General features: G+C 35.9%; 1 protein-coding gene across 1 annotated transcript in view; it reads left to right on the forward strand.

Annotated features, from left to right (window-relative positions):
• ATG5 (autophagy related 5) overlaps window positions 1-19547 on the forward strand; it is a 73141-nt gene that overhangs the window by 35713 nt on the left and 17881 nt on the right. Inside the window, exon 7 of the mRNA XM_083856017.1 lies at window positions 10624-10741. Coding sequence (XP_083712143.1) covers window positions 10624-10741 — 118 coding nt within the window. The remainder of the gene's footprint in view (window positions 1-10623; window positions 10742-19547) is intronic.

Genomic DNA, 19547 nt, shown 5'->3' on the forward strand with positions numbered 1-19547 from the left:
GAATGGTGATCTGTGTAACAGATCTGGGCTCAGTTGAATTTCTGTGCTGAAGAGAAAACAAATGGACTCTGAGTTATTCTAATAATCAGTTGGTTGTTCAGTACTAAAGAATCAGTAGCACACTTTCACCAGTTTTAAATTACTTTGAAATCAAAGCTTTAGGAATAAGAAAGTTTAAAAGCTTTGTTAAGTAAATACTTTTCTTAGTGTCTCATGATTGGGGGGGGAAAAAGAATGAAACACTTCTATCAAGTATTGCACGGGGGCGGCATGATCCTTAAATACTTGTTTTCTGAACTGGGTTGTTTTGTTCTGTGCTGAAAGTAATAGCAATTTAACTAGTTCTCACCTTGAGTTGAAGGTCACTGTCACCACAGTTTCACCAGAGGTTCCATAATTGCATAAGCTTTTCTTACGTATCCAGTGCACAGTGAAATGAGCTGGCTCAAACTAGTACTGCTAAAGATGACTTTTTAAACATATGCTACAATAAGGAGTGCTCATGCAGCTCTCTTGAAAGACTTTGGGAACTCATGTGCAAGATCAGCCTTGTGCCTTTAAGAATCTTGGTACAGGATGGGAGCTGTCAATCAGAATTTCAGAGAAACTATAAACTATATTTGTTGTCAAAATGTGACTAAGGTTTCCTTAAATATGCCCAAGTTGTCTGTAAAACTGTCAATCTGCCTTGTTCAAAGGTATTGTAAAAGTTTCACAGTGCTCAGGGAAGGAGATGCAGGGGAGATAGAGCTGTAAAACCTCGATTTGAGTTGATTCTCTGCTGTGGTTGAGCTGTTACCAAGCTGGATGGTTTTAAGCAAGTTCAGGCTTGTCACTAGGAGCTACGGTAATTTTTCCGGGCTGAGTGTAGATGCAGCTTGTACACAATGAATAAAATAGTTTTACTTGTATGAGAAACAGTTTGTTGAGGTTCTGAGTTACATTTTACTTGTATGAGAAACAGTTTGTTGAGGTTCTGAGTTACATTATACCTAGTTTAAAAAAATTCGGGCATATACTGCATTCTGCATATTAGGGGGAAAATTAGTACTATTTTTTAAAAAAATTATTCTTTTATCTTGCAATACTTAAGTTATTTGTAAATCTCAGAAGAATATAACTATATGAAAAACCAGTAGAATCATACTAGTTACTAAATTAACTTTGTTTACGGATTTTTTTAAAGTCAAAGTGTATCTTGAATTACAATGAAATAATGAACACTTGGTGTGGAGAAAAAAAGTCCATTGCCAATTTGAACATACCTTAATCTCTTACCTCTTATGCACCCCCTAATTACAGATTGGTAGTAACTTTTAAACCAATTGGTAAAACTCTTCAATTGTTCTGTTTTCTTTGAATTGTCTTATGATAATGGAGTTGAGTGTAAATAGGTTTGGGTAAGTCTTCATGCTACAAGTTTGAATTTAAACCATGATGTCTGTTTGAATTCGTGGCTCCCTAAACTGCTTCTTTAAGGTGGTACTCTTGTAGATTTATTTATCATCCTAAATTTGTTAGAAAAGTTAGTGTATGTATGCAATTTTTTAAAAATTGCACTTTTAACCTCAACCTTGAATCTTTATTCTTAAGAATACCAATACATTGAGAAGCTGTGATGAAGACAGTGACTGAAGCAGTAATTTGATTATTGGGTCTGTGTACAGTTACTCACAGATCTTATAATTTAAATGCAGTGCTCCTTAATATATTGCTGCCTTTCCTCTGATCATTAAAGCTGATCACTTTATTTTTTCATTTCATTTGCTTTAGTCAACACAAACTGATTTGCTACTTTCATCACATACTCTGTAATGTGGGCAGGTTCTTGTGTTGTGGCAAAAGGGACTTTTCCTATCTGAAGCTTACTGTGGAGCTGTGTTCTGCAGAGATTGGCTCTTATACTCTAATGTAGTAGCAAAACTTTAAAAAAAATAGTTGGTGAGCTAGTTTCATCAGAAAAAGGGAAAGCTGATAGGAAATTTTTTCTTCAGAGGAATGTGGAATGTCAACTTCAACAGTTATTTCTGGGGCTGTGCAGCATGTGCGCTACCTACAGAACTAAGCCTAGGTAGCCTATGATGCTGATGCAAAACTCTGCAGAGATGAAAGCCACAGCCAGTACCTGTTTTGACTTATCAATATTAGCATTCCACCTTTATTTATTTTTAAATAAAGTAGGTGAATAAAGCAGGTTAACTTTAACACAGAATTGAGGATTAGAAAATATAGAAAGTGTTCTGTTTTTGGGAAAGTACGAAGATGTCTATTTGCACTTTCCAGAAGACTGAAAGCAAATTTTCTACAGGTAAATGTAAAATGGAACAAACCTATGAGGAAATAGGATATGACACCATACTTTAGAAATACAATACGAATTAGCAAACAAATTTTTGAAATTTTGCTGTCCTTGATTATAGGAGCTCCTTCTAGTTAATCATTACTGTAGAAAACTACAGAGAATTATTGGATTTAATGGTTTGAAGTAGCTTGAAAGTGATTTATGAAGTATTGTATTCTTCACTGCTCTTAAGCAAGCAATGTAGTGTTTGCTTTTGTAGATGTAAATCCATTTCTAAAGTTGTTTGCTTGATAGGTAGTCAGTACTCAATTGCTCAATTGTTAAGTGAGCCTTAGGTCTGCATGTGCACATAAGACACTGCAGCTGTGAAGAGCACTATTGCTTTGTTATCCCTGACTCTTCAGATATCTTGATATTTTACCAGTTACAAATACGAATTCTTTCCTGAGAAGGAAATTTAATACTTCAAGGCCATGCTTTTATTGTAGGTGTGTTTGTCTTCTCAGGGCTCAACAAAACTGCCTCTTGAACCTGTTTTTTGTATTTAGTCTCTGCTATTTCTGGCTGTGTGATGGTTGCCTGCTGTCTGCTCCGTGTCTCAAGTGTTGATTCTTCTGTTCGTAGGATCTGTCCAATTCACCTGACATTAAATAATGCAAATCCAGTTGTTCAGAAAATACAGTGCTACTTTCCCTGCACAAGAAAATTTGATAGATAATTTGAAAGACCAGGCAATAGCCAAAATGTGGTTCAGCCATGCTTGTTAGGCATTTTGAATGGTACTTCTTCAGCTTCTTGTATGGAATTGGAACTTTTGGCAATACATACTCTTATTAAAAATGACACACAAGGTATAAGGGGACTTTCGCAGTGGGACCTATGACAGGGAAAGTAAGTTGTATCCTGGGCTGCTGTAGGATGAGGTTGTCAGCAGCTTGAGTCTCTCCAGTCTATTCAACACTGGTGCAACCACACCTGGAATCCAGTTTTGGGCTTTCCCAGTTTGAGAGACATGGAGCTATGGGATGAGAGTACAGTAAAGGACCACTGAGATGATTAAGAAACTAGTGAATCCAACATGAGGGGAGAAAAAAGGCTGCGGGAGCTGGGACTATTCAGTCTAGAGAAGAAAAGATTTGCATGTATAAAATCAATGTGTATAAATATCTGTCTGAACATCAGAAAATATTTTGAGTGCAAAATCAATGTCAACAGCATGATGCATCTTTACAAACAGTTACAGAAACGGGAGCAGTGTCTTCTACTCTGAAGTGTCATAATGTACTCAGCCCAATAATTTTTTGATGTTTGTTAAGGGATGCTTTCTAACTACACATATCTTTTTCAGATAAGTAGAACATATGGTAGGACTTTATGGTTCTAATTACTCATTTTGTTTTTTACGTAAAGTTTTTTCAAAAAGATTGTAAGGACACATTCTCTGCCAGTTTAAATAATATGGAGAAGGGTGATATCTTAAATGGTTCTTTAATCTTTTTAAGGATGAGCAAGTAATTGCCCTCAACAATGAAAGGGAGAATTAACTGAAATAGTTGCCATATTTCTCTGTAGGTTTATAATAATGCTGAACTATTGATAGTTGTATACAAATTTAGGATAGAACTGCAGTTGCTTCGTAAGTGTGCTCTGTGCAATGAAAAACATCAAGGAAGACACAAGTTGTTGTCCATGAATGATTAGGAGAATAGTCCTTAACCATTCATGATCGAAAATGGTTCAATATTATCGTCTAGACATAAGTGTAATAAGCCCTACTACATAAAATTTTAACCTTATTCCAGATGTGTTTATAATTCTAGTTGTGGCTTTAATTTAACTACAGTCTTGGCTAAGATACTAGATAATTTTGGCATTATTACTTGCATCAATTCTTGACATAATACTTGCCACATGTTATGGGGGCCATTTTTAAGGTCTGTTAAAGCTTCCACCAAGAAAACACATAGTATAATTTATCTTGCTTTTAAACCAGTGATCATTAATGTTCAACACCACCTAAAGGTTCTTCAGTTTGTGTAATACTGTTAGGAGTGCTTTCAAGAATAACAGAATTTTCACTTTACTTGATGTTGTGATTCCTTGACATGTATGATTGATACTATGATTACCTCCCCATCTAAGGAGTTTTATAGAGGTATCATTATAGAGGAACACGTTTACCATGACCATATTAAATTATATGTGCATGCATTCATAAAATTATCTTCAGCTTCAATCTAGTGATAAATTTCTGCACTACTAATTTAGGTGACTGGAGTTAATGTAATTAAGTGTATAAAGTGGACCCTGTTTGTTGAATCTTTTTTTGTTGTCGTTGTTTCAAGCCTCTTAAAAATATTAGGGAGTGTAAAATTCCTGTCCATCATGATTAAGACCTTCAATTTCACGAGGAAACCAGAGTCCTTTTTACAACATAATTGCAGAAATTCTGGTGCAAACTCAAAAATAGTTGAAAGCATTAAATTTTTTCCATAGATTAAACTCAGGTGTATACGTTGTAATTTTTACAGCCACTGAAAATGTCTAATTTATTATAGAAATTTAAAATGTAGTATGGGAAAAGCAGGCAATTTGATTTAACACATTTGTTGATTTTATGAGTCCTTCAACCCACAGCACATCCTGTCTGTGTCTCAATTTTTGTGGTAGTTCTGGGTAGGTGTATTGAGAATGTGTGTTCTCCTCCTTTTTGTTTTGTGGGTTTTAGTTACGTGTCAGATACACAAAAGCATTATTTGCTTCTTCTATTTAAAAAAAAAATAGTTCCGTTTTATATTGAGTTTATTGAGTTGTACCTTTTTCTCTGAACAGTAATGTGATGCTGCAGGTAAGCAGTTCAAAATTTTGAACTCTAACAAAAGCAGTGCCAGCCTTATTCAAAGCACACAAAATCATAACTAGAGCATCTATTTGATCGACTTTGCAGAGATGAAAATAATACTAGAAATAGTTTGGTGGGTTTTTTGGGGCTTTTTTGGAGTGTTGTTCTGGTCCTAACATCTTAAAGAGTAATTGAAATAGAAGAATTATCAAAGGTATAGAATAAAGCAGTGGACTGTCTGGGAGAAGGCCTCCATTGCTTGGAAAATTTGAAGAAGAGGAGCAATGATGACAGGATAAAGGCATATCACGTTGTCGTGTTTTATGCCTCTTGTAATAGAAGCTCAAAAAATATTATTAAGGTTTGAAAGGTGACAGATTTCAAATAGATAAAACAAGATCATTTTTGTCTGTACTTTAGCTTGTTGAGCTGAAAATCACCTTTAGGAAAGAGATTAAAGGTTTTCTTAAAGTTTTTTTCATGAGGAAAGAAGCAAAGCAAGAAAAAAACATCAATTCCCACCTGGAAACATTGTTGTACCTTCTCCACAATTACATACTCAATGAGTCTGGTCTAATGTTAAGAAAAAAGAAGTCAAAGATACCCATCTTGAAATTACAGCAAAACCCCAGCATTTCAGCACCAGTGAAAGAAGAGTATTTCAGATGGGGATTTGCAGTATCTTGCTTTTTAACAGCCATGGTGTTGTGATGATTCTGTGACTGCAGCAACTCATCAGCTTTTCAGTTAGTCACTTTTACATTGTGCATCGAGATCCTTAATTGAAAACATTTCTACAAAGTAGAAGACATCTAAAATGCATGGAAAAATATTTTTTAGCAAATATTTGCATTTATTTTCAGGGGCTAGTTACTTTTCCTGTTCTTTTTTTGTATAAAATAACTTGCATTGTTATGCAAACTCTTGTTACTTCTAAAGCTTCTTGGTTGAGTTTAAATGAGTTTAAACAAAATGTAATTTTTAATGTAAAGTTGGTCATTACAAAGCAGCACAGACTGAATTTGACAAGTTACTGAAAATATGATGGAATATGTAGAGAAGTATCAACTTCTGTTGTTTAAAGGTTGCCAGCTTAGCCACGTGTGGGGATTGTTAGAAATTCTTTTTTAACTTTGTCGGTTCAGTATGTATGGTAACTTTTATTTGTTTGGATATTGAGGAGCAGCTGAGTGTTTAGGCAGAAAATCCAAATACCTTCCTCTTGATGAAAATACTGGTAACTGTGATTTTTCCAGATTTAAACCCAGTGGTTTGTGGGTTATGTTTTTCATTTTAAGATGCATCCTGTATAAAATATCGACTAATTAAATTGTGGATTTCATGCAGTGTTTGATGTGTTGATTCTGAAAAGGACCAGGCAAGCTGACAACTCCTTTTTTTTTTTTTTTTTTTTTTTTTTTTTTTTTTTTTTTTTTTTTTTTTTTCCAGGATGATAGGGAAGAAATTTGTATTTGTTAGCATAGTATGTAACTATATAGCTTGTCTGTGATCCTGTGAGGCTTTGCACTGCCTTAAAGGGCCTCTTAAAACTTGCCCTCACCTGTAACTCTTCTCAATGCCAGTATACCTGAATAGGTAACTTTAATCTTTCTCACTGTGGTGCAGTTTCTTTTCACCCTCATGCTCCTGTCATTGTTGTCATTGTTTAAACTTTCTTTTAAAGAGAGTAGAGTCTTCATTTGTTCTGCAAATCATGAGATTTATGGTGTTACATACTAATAGAGGAAAATGAGAAATTGCTGTTGCAGTTAAGTCTGACTTTCTAGAAAATATGTTAGTTCAGAGATGAAGATTTGCTTTCATATAAATTCAATTATTTGATACTATATTGTGGATATGATCGGTGTAAAATGCCCTGCAATTTTTAGGCTGAATGATTGTCCTCATATGTTCATATACTTAAAGGCGTCTTCTCTGTAGAGATTGCAGGATACAGCAGGTGAAAGTCAATCTGTAATTGCCAAAGGCATCCAGAATCTTGAACAGCTCACAGCTACATGGAGGCTACACTGTAAAATAAAGTAATTTAAGAAGTGCAACATTCTTTGGAAACTATGATCATTTTAGTGAGCAAAATTATAGATATTGTGTGATTATTTGCTTTAGATCTGGTGTAGATTATTTAAACTCATTATCAGTTATGCAGTGATATCTTTATGGATTAGATTACAGGTAGTACTTTCTCATGATTGATTAAGCAAATATTGTCCAAAATGCAACATTACATAAGCAGCAAATTCATAGTGGCTGTTCCTTCCTGTCTTGTTGTAGTAAATAGAATCATAGAACAGTTTGAGCTGGAAGGGAGCTTTCAAAGGCCATCGAGTCCGACCCACCTGCCGTGGGCAGGGACATCTTGCACTAAACCATCCTCCATCCAGCCTGGCCAGGACACTTGCAGGGATGGCAATACTAGAGTAGAAAATTGCAGTCAGGTTGGTCTTACATTACTACACTTGGAAAAGGGTGATAGCAAGATTTTTCTAAAACTTACATTACTACACTTGGAAAAGGGTGATAGCAAGATTTTTCTAAAACTACGCTCCTGTATGACTAAGATACTTTGAAAACTTGGCCTGTAAATATTGTGGAATGTAGGATGGGACTTTTCATTCTTTTAATGCGTAAAGCATCTGCTGCATGTGAGGGAAGAAATGTGTAAGCATCTTGGGGTAATAGTCTGCCTGTAGGATTAGATTTGTGAACCAGTCTTTGTATAAACAACATGCAGTTACTTTTATCATTTTAACATTGATGAAGACCAGTGATTTTTATTTACTTTACCACATCTGTGTTGCTTAACACTTAAAATGCAAAATTGAATTCATTTTCTATAATGTTTCATGATAACAGCTAAGGATATTGTTTGCAGCAGTCAGCAACTATGTGGGAGACTTGAGAAAATACAACTTTGGCTTTTCCCTCTTGGCATTAAATTATTGTAGCTAGGGAAAAAATTGGTTTTAATTTATTAATAAGTAATGAGAAGCTGCAGTACACACTTGGGAAATTCTTATCTTAAAAGTCTGTTGGTGATAACGACCTTTCCCTGTGTACTTCTGTTTGTTTCCACTTTTGCTACTTCAGTCATTAAGTACTTGGGAGTTATGACTGGACTTCTGTGAATATCAGATTATTTTTAAAAACTAAACTTGGTACAAAATTGTTTTGACTAAAACAATGTTTCAGGGGTTTGTCTTTTAGTGTTTTGCATGTACATTTCTTCATCATAATGTGCCAGAGTTCACTTCTCAATTGTGGGCCTGTTTGAGGTGGATGGCTCCTGCTGGCTGTGTGCCTCCTGTCATATTTCAAATGTTCAGGTATTTCATTAGTACTCACAATATCTTCATATTGCTACCCTGAGAAGATAGAGAGTTGACTAGAGCAGCTCAGAAGCTACCTCTGATCAGTCTTCATAAGAAAAACTGGGAAAAGACTATTTTTCCATATTTGAATACTATTAGCAAGAAGTAACAAGTAGCTGTGTGTCAACAGTCCTGCACTGCACTACCCTGGAATTACTTCTGAGTTAGGGTACTGCTCTTAGGCAAAGACTCCCTGCCTGCCTGTGAGTGACAGTTGCATTGTTCTTAATTTGTTTGAGTGATTGTTTTTTCCCCATAAATCCCCAATGAGAGATAACATACCTCTTGATGTTTAGTTGTTTCTATTTTTTAATTACCATAGTAGGATGGGAGACATTTTCTGAGAGGTAGGAAACTAAGTTTGAAAGGGCAAAGGCCTGTATTGCTTGTTCCAATTAAGATAATATGTGATGAAAGTCTCATTTGCTGGAGCCCAGTCACCCACAATGCAGGGTGCATCAGCTGCTTTTGTGAATTAGTTGCTTGCAGAAAATTGTCAGCAACAATTTGGAGCTAGATTAAAATGTTTGGATTGGTCGGATATGAGAGTTTTAACTTCTGTGGCTCAGGTGCTGAGTTTGGGTGGAGATGTCAGTTTATCAGGAAAAAAACCTTTGCCTGTCTTTTTAGTGTCAGGTTCTTGCTGGCCCTGGCGCTGCTTTTACAGATACCCAAAGAGAGCTACCTTAACATAACCACAGTTCTTAAATAAGTGCTAAAGATCTGCTAGAATTAAATCCGGCCAGGGACACCAGGGGCAACAAGAGGAACTTCTAGAGGAATATCAGGGATAAAGGAAGACTAGAAAAATTGTGAGCCCTCTCCAGGAGAAATAGGAGACCTGTTTACCCAGAATGTGGAGGTATTCAGTGTCTTTCTTGCCTCAGTCTCCACCAGCAAATATTCCAGCCAGACTATCCAAGTCCCAGAAGGGAAAAGGCAGGGACTGGGAGAATAAAGAACTGCCCACTCTAGAAGGTCAGATCCAAGAACAGCTAAGGAACCTGAAGGTGCACAAGTCTATGGGACTGGATGAGAGACATCCCCACAGCTCCTGAGGAAAATGGCACATGAAGTGCTAAGCCACCATCCATCATATTAGAGAAGTTGTGGCAGTCCAGTGAAGTTCCTGCTGAAATGTAACCCTGTTTTCTAAAAAGGGAAATAAGGAAGACCCAGGGAGCTGCAGGCAGTCCATCTTATCTTGGTGCTCAACAGAGGTCATGGAGCAAATTGTCTTGGAAACTATGTTCATGCATATGGCGAAAAAGGAGTTCTGCCTGATCAGTCTGGAGAAGAGAATGCTCCAGAAAGACCTTCCAGTATCTAAAGGTGGCCTACAAGAAAGCTGGAGAGGGACTTTTTACAAGGACATGTGATGCTAGAACAAGAGGAATGGCTTTAAAAGGAGTGATGCATAGTTGAAATCGTTCTGGATTCCTTTGCATAGCTGCAGCAGAAGTGGGCCATATATGTTCTTTACATATGACCAATTCCTTAAGTAGGTAGGAGATTCTAGGTTGCCTGTCAAAGCACAACACTTCTTTTTCTAAGTTGGTAGTGGTTCTTGCAGCTGAAGTAGTTTGAAAATTTCAATATAAAATCTACTGAGAAAAAAGCACCTGTTGAGGTGGAGGGGTACGGTATTACTTTGTCTTGGCAAAATATATAGGGATATGTTGAACTCTTAAGTTTGTGCTCACTGCTTTTTTTTTTTAATTTATTTATTTATTTATTTGGGATATATTAAAATATTTTTTTATTAAAGCAGATTATTCCCATAACAGAAGATTTGGGGCTTTAAAAAAAAATAACACTCTTGTATCCATGACACTATCTATAAATTATCTTCACAGTTTTTCTGGAGAGACAGCTTACTTGTAATTGGTAATAAACAAAAACTTCCTGCATTTCATAATATGAATGAAATGCAAGGTGCGGGGCAGGGGGAATGTGGAAATGCCAGATGTTTCTTCTGCTGCAACCTTTAGTTCTGTCCTATTGTGTACTTGTTTCAAGTGCTAATACTGCATATTTGCATGGTCCTTAAATTGTTTGGTTTGATTTATTATTTTTTTTTATTAAAACAGGCAACAACAGAGAGACCTTTTATACAGAAACTATTTCGACCAATTGCTTCAGGAGGACAGTTGCATACTTTAGGAGACCTGCTAAAAGATGTGTGTCCTAGTGCTATCACCCCTGAAGGTACTGCAGAAATAAGTTTTTGTCCAATAAGATAAATCTTTTTCTGTTGATTTATTGGGGTTTTGTTGGTGGTTTGTTGTTGTTGTTGTTGTTGTTGTTGTGTGTGTGTGTATTTGTTGTTTGTTGTTTTGGGGTTTTTTTAATATGAGTATTTTGGAGGTGTAGGACTAAATGTCAGTACCAAATTTCATTCATTCCTGGCTCTTCAGTGTGCCTTGCATCACGTGCATGGTTTCAAGAGGGTAAGACTGAATCCTTAGTCACTCCTGAAAAATTAATCTCTAGAAGTTCTATTCTAAAAGTCCTGTACTCTTTTACTGTTATGATGCTGATAGTAAAAGTATTCACATTATTTTCTGTATTTAAAAAAAAAAAAATAAAAAAAATCTGAAAATGTCAGCAGATTTTATTACCTATAATTTTGTATTCTAACAACTTTTTAGGTGTAAAATTTCAAAACTGATAGAAATTGAAGATGTTTTCAGAATGTTTTTTTCTGTTCTTGAAGTCCAGCCTTTTAAGATGTACCAGTAAGAGATTTTTACAAGTATATGACAGTTTATGTATGATTACAAATTAGTATTGTGTGACCAATTAATGTAGCATTTTATTTCATACAATAAATAGCATTTGCTAATCAGTAATTATTCAGGAAACAGGCTTTTTTGGATGTAATTTTAGTCTCAAAGCTTCTGATTATTGAAACTGTGATACGTGTTTCGGGGGAATAAATGTAACAGTTATGTACTCTGCAAATTAAGATAAAAATTATTTAATGCAAAAGGTTTTTAATTTGTTCTCGTTGTTGTCTTACCAGTACCTGTAAATGAGGAACTTATGAGAAATGTGTGGTACTCTAGAGAAGATCTTGGCACAGAATTTACTGATGTAGAATCAGCATTTTTTGACAGTGGAGCACTGAATTGGAAATCAATATAAAATTCTGTAAGATTTTGTTGTACACAGAAGTTGCTTGATTCAAAATTAAACAGTTGTCATGGATTTCTCCCAGTATCAGGATCTTAGAAATTCGCTGGAATATCAAAGTACGTTTTTACTCTTGTTTAAGACTTATTAACACATGAGAACAATTTCCAAAAGTAACAGAAGTAAAGAAAAATATGGAATATTACAAACCATGTGTCCATTTTTCATAAAGCTATTTTAAATTTTGGAGCACCATTTTAAGTAATGCTTTCCACCAACTGTCCAAAAGATAAAGGAAGGTACCAATAGATACATGAGTGTTAGCAGCAGGGAGTTTAACCATCTTTAAGTACTTAATTGTCAGTATCATACAGACCCTACTGAAAAGGGACAGAGTGTATGGAAAAAAATCAGTGAGAAGGATGGATGCATTTTAACTTGAAAGGCAGTTGAGCACAAATGAAAGAAACTCGAAAGCATTTATGCACAAGTTATTCCAGGGTTTAAGGGATGATAATTTTTATGTAGATTTGCCAAAGCTGCAGATGGTGAATGTGGTAGTTAACTGCTGTTATTGAAAGTGTGTATTGTAATACAATTCTGAGTACCAGTGATGATGCTTCCCATCAGTAGGCCCTCTTTTCAGAGGTTGCCAAAATCACCAACCTTTGACAGCAAAACAGAAATTTGCTGTGCTATGCTTTGCTTTTGTTAAATGCAAAAAATAATTACATTTACTTGGACAAAAAAAAAGTTGGAAGTAGAGTAACTAAAGCAGGTTCTATACTTAACACATACGAGGAGGGATGTGAAATTTGGTGGGTTTTGGAGTGTTGGAATATGCTTGTCTGTTTCTGTATACATCTGCTTAAATTTGGCCCTATTTTTACTGAGAAACTTGTGAAATTAAGAGTTTAGTAGATGTGGTCCCTCACATGGGTGTGAGTTATGCAGAACTTGGCAGATTTTCTTCTGTAACACACCTTTATATTGTAGTGTTCTTCAGTTGTTCCTCTTGTATTGTGAGTGTTCTGCCCTTCTGGTATGCTGAAAAGCTAGGGGAGCTGTCTGAGTTAAATGCAGAAAGTAATGTGGGCTCCTGAGGAGATGTGAGGGTAGACTGATACACAGAGCCAGTGGAGGGGTGGGGGGATGAGAGTTTGAACAAGTAATTTGGAAGAAAATGACAGATCTGGGAATCATTAAATGTGATGGGGAGAGTGACTATAAACAATGTATCATAATGAAAGAGACTGGGGCAAAAGCCAAAACTTGAAATAATAAATGTGAACACCTGGACAGAGTGGGGTAGGAGATGATAAAAGGATGAGGGAGAAAAAGAAGCATATTGCTTGTGGAGCATGCACAAAGATTGTGCAAAGCATCTGTGAAACAGTGGTGAGTAGATATCCTGCTGGCCAAGTGATTCTGAGAAGCAAGTGGAATCAGAAGTTGAAAAGAAGGGTAGCTTGTGCTGGCAGAATGACAAGCTGCAGGTGAAGAGGTGGAGGTGGGGATTGTCAGATAAAAGACTGAGGAAAACCTGTTCAGGGTTTGCTGTACTGCAGACAGGAAGACAAAGCAGAAATTTAGGTGTGGCAACATGGAAAGAAAAAAAGGAAGAAGCAGAATTAGAATAAAACAGGGATGGGAGAGAAAGGTTCAGGCATAAGGGAAGCTGACCTGAAAAGATGGATGCCCATGACACCAGTGATTCTTACTGCTAAGGATCCATGGACAGAGAAGGACAGTGCTGGTTTAGGCTTGACTGCTACAGGTCATCATACTCTGATTATTCCATATAGCCAATAAGTGAATTTGATTATTGTCTCGCTTGACTAAATCCATTTATTCATTATTCAAATGTAATGTTCACTATATTGAATGTCCATGCTCTAATACAGCTTTGAGCCATTAAAAAACCAACTAACTCACCAGACTGCTTAGTGCCACTTTTGAGTTTTACCTGTAGAAATGTTAGCAGCCATGATGAGGAAAAGCATTACCCTTTTCTGTCAAGTAGACCAAACTCCCGAGATACAGAACCACAGCACAACTGTGCTACTGAAGTCTCCATGAAACCCATTCAGTAAAATAATTTTCTCTCTGATGCTGGATTACTGAGAATTCAACAAGCTTCCTCTGTCAACAGATGTTCCATCAGTTCAAAGTACAGAGGAGATAGGGTATAGGAGAGTTTAATTTGCATGTTTTGGAAACCTGGGATACTACACCTGAAGGTTTTACTTCCAAAGGAGTTGTCTTCATTTGAAGTTGAATACTTGAAGTTTAGAAGGTGTCAGAGGTGTAGACTGGCTGTACAATCATAATTTCCTTGCACACTTAACATTCAGCTTATAATCACTCTCTGCCTCTCATCTCTCTTTATCTTCTGTGAGATTATTGTCTTTGTGCCCAGGCTGGGCATGTTTTAGTGTCAGGTGTGTATAGTGAAAAATCACAGTCCTGATTCTTGAAAAGATAAATCAAGAATGAACCTGCTTCAGGAAGTATTATAATTTAGGCAGCTGAATACTGGCTTTGGGAACAGAATTTACTTCTTTTTTTCCCTGGAGAATTCATTCATTTGTGATCACAGGTAAGCTGATTATTACAAATCCACTCATTTTATAGAGAGGAGCATCAGAAAAATCCAGTGATCAGCATAAGTGTTCTGCTGAGCAGTTAACTTGCTTGTACTTGGAATCAGTGAGAGCTCTGGGCCTTTGAGTGTGCAAACCCCAGGCACTTTCTGAAGTTTAGGCCTGTCATAACTATTCTTCTGTCCCACCCTCCAAAAAAATTAGTATTTCCGGCTATGGTATCTCTGACTTCAATTTGTTATCTCTAGACTGATAATAATTCAGGAAGCTCTTGTTAAATTTTTTTTCTGGAGGAGAAATAGATCGTAGTCAGACATTAAAAATTGTCTTCTTTGGGACAATTTGCTCTTTTACTTAGTATCTTATATTTACTTGTAAATGTGTATGTTTTCTCTTAATCTACACTTTATTCTGGTGGAGGCATTAAAATAATATTTTATCAAAACAATACATTATCAAAGGTTTATTAGAAAATAATTAAAAACTTTTTTACATCTGGTTTTTCAGACTATTCAGTTATCAAAGTTTAGATTTACTTTATTTTTCTGAACAAAATAGTACCTCACCAAAGATATACTTAAAGGTATAATAGATACTGGAGAAGCAAGTTTTTTTTATTTTTTTACTCTTCTTTTCAAAGCCATTTTTCAGAGCTGTATTTAAACCTTCCTCTTTAGTGAATTGATTCACTGGTGACATTAACTGCATCTTTTCTTCAGTGCAACACAATCAATATGAGTGTCTGTTTTTCTCCATCTGCTGACTTTTTTCCCCCCTTTTCCTCTATGGTTTTCTCTTTTCCAATGACTTTTCATTCAACTGGACGCTTCACGGTAATTGTGGTGGTTGCTTGTCTGTGGTGACATCCGTAGCTGAGCTTTGTGCCGTGGGAACACAGAGAATATATGGTTTTCAGACTCAGCATTTGTAGCTGTATATTGAGCTGTTCCTGCTGCCAGATTCTTAGGGACCACCACAAGAAGAGGGAGGGAAGGGTTTCAAGAACCACCCACAGTGTATATATGCCTTTGCTTTAGGAAGCATGGATATAATTAAGTCTTCCTTTTAACTGTGCTGAGAAATAGATTTCAATGAAAAAATGTATTTATATATATGTGTGGATTGAATATATGCATTGATTACCAACTGTTGAAAACATGGCGTAAAGAGCACTGTCAAAAGAACAGGTTTAGTAATGACATTAAAAAATTGATAATGGAAATAGTCTTTGTAAAATGCCGTGTCAATATTATTTTGGACTGTTATAGACTGTGGGTAACTGTTTAGAATACTGCATTTTATTTAAATTAGCTTATGAAACTATTTATTCAAGGCTTTTATTGTTTGTTGAAGTGCTGTAAAAAAAGAAAACTTAAACTGTTATTATCCCAACCCGTACTTTTCTCTCTCTCCTCAAACTGGTCCTTTATTCAATTATATATATATATTTAAAAATAATAAAATATAAATGTGTACTTTTGTTCTTCTGCATAATGAATTTTGTAAAGTTCTCACCTTTCTGAGTTGCTGAATAGTTTCATCTGCATAAGCTGTTAATCAGAGAAAAACTGGTGGACAAAAGACTTTTTGTTACAGGTGTGGTTATACCAAAAGCAAAGAGTGGCTTCTGTTTAGAGTCCATCCTCTAACTCTTCAGATTGCAAGGAGTGTTGGCTTTATCTTCTCGTATCCTCAATCACTGCAGCGATGTTGGAGCAGAGTGTACAGTAGTTGAGAACCCATTTGTCAAAATGTGTATCAAGCATTTCATATATTAGTGGTAATATATGGTCAGAAAGTGTAAAGAAAAGCAGTGTAATTAGAACAACCACTGAGAAGCCAATGTAGCTCTTAAAACTATTGGCAGTTACATTAATTATCTTGACTGTAAAGGATACTCTGTTTTTCTAAAGCAACAATGAGAATGACTCTCTTCATTAGTAGCAAACACAGAATCATAGAATGGGTTGGGTTGGAAGGGATCTTAAAGTTCATATAGTTCCAACCCTGCTGCCCTGGGCAGGGGCACCTCCCACTATCCCAGGTTGCTCAAGGCCCCATCCAACCTGGCCTTGAGCATTCCCAGGGATGGGGCACCCACAAATTCTCTGCACAACCTGTGCCACTGTCTCGCCACCTGCCAAGTAAGGAATTTATTCCTAATATCTAATTTAAACCTGTCCTCTTTCAGTTTAAAGCCATTTCCCTTTTTCCTATCACTTCATGCCTTGTAAAAAGTCCCTCTCTAGCTCTCTTGTAGGCCTGCTTTAGGTACTGGAAACAGCTTTAAGAATAATAAAATGTTCAGAGAACCTTTAAGGAAGATGCACTTATTTCTCCTCCTGCAGTACTGTGCAATACTTTCTTCCAGGCTAGGTTAGAACTGATCTAATATAGGCCTCTCTGATTTTGTGTCTGAATAAGTGTTTAGACAGCAAATGTGTTAAATCATGTTTTCTCATTAGCTGAATAGTTTTTCTTTTTGGTTCCTATTTAGCTGCTTCATAGGCAGTGGTTGTGGTTATGTGGCAACAGAAACAGTAAGACCAGGTCACCACCTTCCATTGAACATTGATACATTTCATTTGTTTCAGTTATTTTCTTTGTCCTGGTCTTCCTGTGTTGACATGAAGTTTGAGAAGCAGTGAAGTCCTTCTTGTCATGTTTAATAAATATTAAAATCAGTATTTTCAAACTAATCCAATAATCACTTCCTCTGTGTAGTAGTCTGCTGTAGTCTTTCTTTAAGGCATGTTATATTTTTGTATTTAGTTATTAAACTGTATTTTATCAGTTACACAGCAGTTCATAAATTAAAGTCACCTCATCTGAAATTTTACTATGGATAAACCTATATTGTGTGTTAGTATATTTTTTATTTACTCTATTTCCATAATTATTGTTTAATTCAGTTTGTCTAAAGGTTGCATACAATTGAAATCAAATTTGGGAGTTGTGTAGTTATATAGATATACTTAGCTTGCTATTCATGGACTACTCTTCCTGACAATCTAGAGTTTTTGGAAATCCTTCCTAGAAGATGGGCAATTTCATTTCAGTTTTCAGTCTTTTAAGGTAAAACATTGCAAGTTCTGTGCTTTGAACATAGTAAACTGTGTTTCGTTCTCAGTTGTGATTATCCTCTGTTGGAGGAGTGTATGTGTACTTGTTTTTTATGTTTGCTTCTCCCTAGTTGTTCATACTTAAATCTGAAGCAAGCTGGTCAGTGTGTCATTATATTTGATCCTGTTGGCAGCATCAGGGAAGAAGGGTACTTATTTTTCAGTTCTCTTTTCAACGTGCATTGACCTATCTTATTTTCTGTCATGTCAATATCTCTTCTTTTTCCTGCTCATATTCCTTCATCATATCTATTCTAGTAAGAGCTCTTGCTGTCCTTTGTTACTCTTCTAGTATCTGCTTTTGCATCCTCTAAAACTAACTCTCCTTTGACTAAGTTTACCATAATTTATATAACTAATTTTGCAGATTTTCAGACCTTAGCTGATTTCCTAACAGGAATAAATCTAGTTCTCTGAGGCAGTAATTACCACTTTGATGTTAGTTTTTTCTTTTTGCTTTCTATCTTTTTGTCCAGTGGTATTCTATTAGCTAGACTTAGGCTTCAGTTTTCCTAGAGTTTACCAGTAAATTTTTGTATCATTGGATATGAAAATCTTAAAATATTTTGACACCTAGGGACTGTGCCTCTCTTATCAGTATTCTTCCATTTCCCAGTTTCTCTTGATTTTTCATTTGTCCTTCAGAATGACCAATGTCCTGGTTAGTTACTTATGGAAGTCAGAATAAAGTTGTCCAGTGTTGCCCTTCTCATTCACCATTTTACACTCTTGAAATTGTACATATATCCTTTCCAGCCAATAGTCCAAAATCCTATGGCTTTGCTTCTCATAGACTGTGCATTATGTAGCTTTGAATCTAAGCTCATGATAGATGACTTTTTAAATTTAATATGAAACACCAATTCATGAGTGTTTAGAATCAGGGTTAGAATCAGATTATTCTGATTATTCATGCTGCAGCCTCTAAACTCATTGTCTGGTCTCTTTTCTTATGCTTGTGGATGCCACTTGCACAGACAAAAGTTGATTCTTTAATTGGACAGTTCTTGTGTGGTAAAGTGCAATTGTTTGCAATAGTTCCAGTTCCAGAAAATTAGGCAGTCATTTAAATAACTTCAAAGTTATTGCTGTTTATGTGAAGATTTAGTGGGTTATACAGGAACAGGATAAGATAAAGCTTGATATTGGTGGTGTTCTTCTTAGACTATGTTGCTGTAGTTTCTATGCAGGTAAGGAAGAGAGGATGTTAAGACCATGTTGTTGCCTGCAACTCTAGCAAAAGGTCACATACCTGATATGATAGAACACATTACTTACAGGTATTCTTCCTCAAACTGATGGATAACAAAATTATCCATCCCTGAAGGAGATAATCCCATGGCCACTCTCCCCTACTGTCTAAAGTTTTGTGTTTTACTAAGATTAGGTGGATTAGGCCACCTGCTTACAGCAACAGGGTTGTTTATGACGGATAATAAAATTAAATGTTATCTATCTGTTGCTTCAAGGAACTCATGCTGTGTTTCCCTATGATTTTCTGTGTCTGGTGATAGCGTTCCTGTTGCCAATTAAGGGGGCTTTGTTTCCAGAAATATTATCAGTTCTGAATGTCAGTGTTCATCAAATTGGAAAAAAAAAAAAAAGTGAATCATTCACAACTATTGGAAAAAATATTTTGTTTAGTGCACATTTATGAAGTTCCTGTAAATGAACATCCTAATATTGTGAACAGTTCATTTAGAAATAGTGACTCATCTTATTAGGAGAAAGGGAGGAACACAGTATGATCTTACATAGCTACAAAGCGACAACTGCAAGGGGAAACAGTGTTGAATTCAACAGAATGCTTTGAAGAGGCAAAGGGTTAAAATGATAGAAAACAGAGTTCTGGGGACGGAAAGATTTTTCCTCTTCCACACAAGAAATTTAAGACATTGGGCATAATGCAAAGATAAAAACTGTGTAATGTAGAAGAAAGCAGTTTTCTTGCACTGCTATCATGTCTAAACAATTCTGGATACAATTTTATTTTGCTAGTGTTGTTGAAGTCTTCATAAAACTTGTTTTGATTTTTGTCTCATGCTTCCTTGAAGGCTCAAATGGTAAACATTTGGACATAATGACGCAAACAGTAGGCTATCAATCATTCCCAGTTTTCACAGCATTGTTGTTCATTCAGAAAAGCTGCGTGAA

This window comes from Zosterops lateralis, assembly GCF_965231275.1.
Source record: "Zosterops lateralis genome assembly, chromosome: 3".
Taxonomy (NCBI): Eukaryota; Metazoa; Chordata; class Aves; order Passeriformes; family Zosteropidae; genus Zosterops; species Zosterops lateralis.